General features: G+C 63.8%; 1 protein-coding gene across 3 annotated transcripts in view; it reads right to left on the bottom strand.

The window, feature by feature from the left end:
- Window positions 1–201: 201 nt before the first annotated feature.
- The window catches only part of REEP4 (receptor accessory protein 4), a 4,667-nt gene continuing 1,885 nt past the window's right edge, over window positions 202–2,983 (bottom strand). For all 3 annotated transcript variants that reach the window (XM_027709278.1, XM_027709279.1, XM_027709280.1), the window contains exons 3-8: window positions 2,809–2,885; window positions 2,550–2,670; window positions 1,516–1,629; window positions 1,283–1,409; window positions 1,006–1,178; window positions 202–924 (exon numbers count right to left, since the gene is read on the bottom strand). In XM_027709278.1, the coding sequence (XP_027565079.1) occupies window positions 859–924; window positions 1,006–1,178; window positions 1,283–1,409; window positions 1,516–1,629; window positions 2,550–2,670; window positions 2,809–2,885 (678 nt within the window). In that variant the 3' untranslated portion in view covers window positions 202–858. The remainder of the gene's footprint in view (window positions 925–1,005; window positions 1,179–1,282; window positions 1,410–1,515; window positions 1,630–2,549; window positions 2,671–2,808; window positions 2,886–2,983) is intronic.

The following is a 2,983-nucleotide window of genomic DNA, read 5'->3' as shown; positions in this document are numbered from 1 at the left end:
TGGGGCTGCCATGGGGATCCCACGTGCCTAAAGCAGAGGGGTAAAACCCCAGGAGGAATCTTGGATGGATCCCAGAGGACACAGCTTCCTCCAAAAGGGGGAAAAAAACCCACCCCTGCACCCCCAGTGCTGCTCTGTCCCACCAGGCCCTGCACCCCCCCAGGGAGGGGACAATTCCCAGCTCTGAAAATCTTAAATGGCATTTATTTATTTATTTTTCCATGTACAAAACCCCCTATTTTTTGGAGGGGAGAAGGGAATGTTAAAAGCCTGGGAATGAGGTGCTCAGCAGGGCCACGGTGAGGCACCAGCCCCCACCCCACCAGCTTCAAGTGTGGGGGTGTCAGTCTGTGTCTGGGGTGGGGGGGGAGCCCAAAAGTCTTTGGCTTCGGGGGGGACAAGGCACATCCCATCCCATCCCATCCCATCCCTGGCTGCTGGGAGAAAGGGAATGTGGGGAACAAGGCACCGTGGCAGGAGGGGGGGACCCCAGAGCGTGTGTAGTGTTCGTGGGGTGGCAGAAAAAGGGGGGGGGCCCAGGCCCTATGGGGGGGGGGGGGGCCGGGGCCGATCGGGGGGGTCTGGGAGGAGGCACCAGGAGCAGCAGAGTGGGGGGACAGCGAGGTGGTGCCCCCTCCCTGAGGCACCACAGAGGTCACAGAAGGTATTTACAGTGCCAGGCAGGGGAAGCCCCCACTCCAAGGGTGCCGGCACCCCCCCCCCAGGAGGGATGCAGGACCCTCCCCCCCCCAGGGAATGCAGGAATGGGGTCCCCTTCCCGACGCTGCAGCAGCAAACTCGTGTAAAGGCTCCTGGCAGGGGTTTCCCAGGATCTTTGGCAGAGGTTTCCCGGGATTTTCAGCTGTCCTGCTCTGAGGGGGCCGTTTTTCTCCTGATCCGGCTGCGCAGGAGCCGGGAAGAGCCCTGGGCAGGGGCAGAGATGGGGTCAGGACCCCCCCGGCCCCGACCCCACCCCAACCACGGTGTGTCCCCCTCCCACGGTACCTCTTTTCCCGGGGTCTTCCTCAGGGAGCGCAGGCTCTGGCTGCGGGACAGGGGCTTGGGATCCCGGCGTGGGGAAGGCTGTGGGGTCACCCCCGAGTCCGACCACAGTTCCTCATCATCATCATCCTCCGTCTCGCTCTCGTAGCGCCGGGCGGGCGGAGCCGCGCCGCAGCCTGGGGACAAAGGGGATAAAGGGGACACCACAGCTGCTGGCACGGCCCTCAGGGGCTTTGTTGAGTCCCCCCACATTTCCCTGAGCCCCCCAGCCCCAGCTCACCCAGCCGGCGGCCGTCCTGCTCCTCCAGGTACAGCGGGTCCTGGAAGCGCGCGGGGCCCTCGTCGGGGATGCAGCGCAGGTCCTGCATGCTGAAACTGCGCAGCCGCCCGGCCAGGGCGCCCTGGCTCTGGGTTTTTTGGGGGGCACAGAGGGCAGGGCATGAGCCACACGGTGAAAACCCCTCGATCTGCACCACAGCCCCCTCCCCGGAGGGTCCTGCCCGGTGCCGGTACCTTGGTGGCCGCCTGGACGGCGGCGGTGGCCGCCAGGTTGAGGCCCCTCTTGCCGAAGTGCAGCATCGTCTCGTAGCCACGTTCCCGGGTCCGGACCAGGAAGGTGTCGATGTCCTGCCGAGACAACCGTGGGGGTGCTGGGGGTGCACGGGGCCACATCCCAGGGCATTGTCATATCCCGGGGCATTGCCATATTCCAGGGCACCACCACGTCCCAGGGCATCACCATGTGCCCAGGCATTGTCACCTCCCTGGGTAATGCCAAGTCCCTTGGCATCATCGTGTCCTGGGGCATTGTCACCTCCCAGGGCATCGTCATGTCCCCAGATATTGTCACCTCCCAGGGTATCACCCTGTCCCTATGGGGCATCACCACCTCCCAGAACATCACCATGTTCCTGGGCATCATCACCTCCTGGGGCATTGCCACTTCCCTGGGTCATCACTGTGTCCCTGGGCACTGCCACCTCCCAGGGTATCACCATGTCCCCAGGCATCACCATGTCTCCAGGCATTGCCACTTCCCAGGGCATCACCATGTCCCTGGGCACTGTCAGGTCCTGGAGCACTGCCATGTTCCTTGGCATCATCGTGTCCCTGGGCATCATCACGTCCTGGGGCATTGTCACCTCCCAGGGCATCACTATGTCCCCAGGCATTGCCACCTCCCAGGGCATCACCATGTTCCTGGGCATCATCACCTCCTGGGGCATTGCCACCTCCCTGGGTCATCACCGTGTCCCTGGGCATTGCCACCTCCCAGGACATTACCAGATTCCTGGGTATTGTCACCTCCCAGGGGCATCACCACATCCCTGGGCATCATCATGTCCTGGGGCATCGCCATGTCCCTGGGCACTGTCAGGTCCTGGAGCACTGCCATGTTCCTTGGCATCATCATGTCCCTGGGCACCATCACGTCCTGGGGCTTTGTCACCTCCCAGGGCATCAAAACCTCCCTGGGCACTGCCAGCCCAGCTCAGGGGGTTCAGGATGGGCACAGAGGACCCCCCTAAAATGCCAGGAGCCCTCACCTTCTCCTTGCGGGCCAGCGTGGGGTGCACGAAGCGGCGGTAGAGCAGGCTGGCCCCCCGCGTGTACGGGGACAGCAGCCACAGCACAAAGGCCATCTTCACCTCATAGTAGAACGGGAACCTGGGGCACAGGGGGACACCGTGGGCACGTCCTGCTCCCCCCCAAACACCAGCCCTGGAGACCCCACGTCAGATCCATCCAGGGACGGGGAGGGAGGGAGGCCTTCCTTGCATCCCCCAGGGCCCCTCCCCAGCTCACCAGGAGATGAGGAGGTCAGTGAAGGTCTCTGTGGCCATGAAGAGCGCAAAGACGATCCAGTACATCATCCAGCGGACCTGGGGGAGCAGGGAGCATGTCAGTGGGGGCTGGAGACTGGGGAAGGGGGGTTGGAGACTGGGAAAGGGGGGCTGGAGACTGGGAAAGGGGGGCTGGA

This window comes from Neopelma chrysocephalum, unplaced genomic scaffold (genome assembly GCF_003984885.1).
Source record: "Neopelma chrysocephalum unplaced genomic scaffold, ASM398488v2 Primary Assembly neopelma1_96734, whole genome shotgun sequence".
In the NCBI taxonomy this organism is placed as follows: domain Eukaryota; kingdom Metazoa; phylum Chordata; class Aves; order Passeriformes; family Pipridae; genus Neopelma; species Neopelma chrysocephalum.
This window is presented reverse-complemented; position numbering and strand designations above follow the sequence as displayed.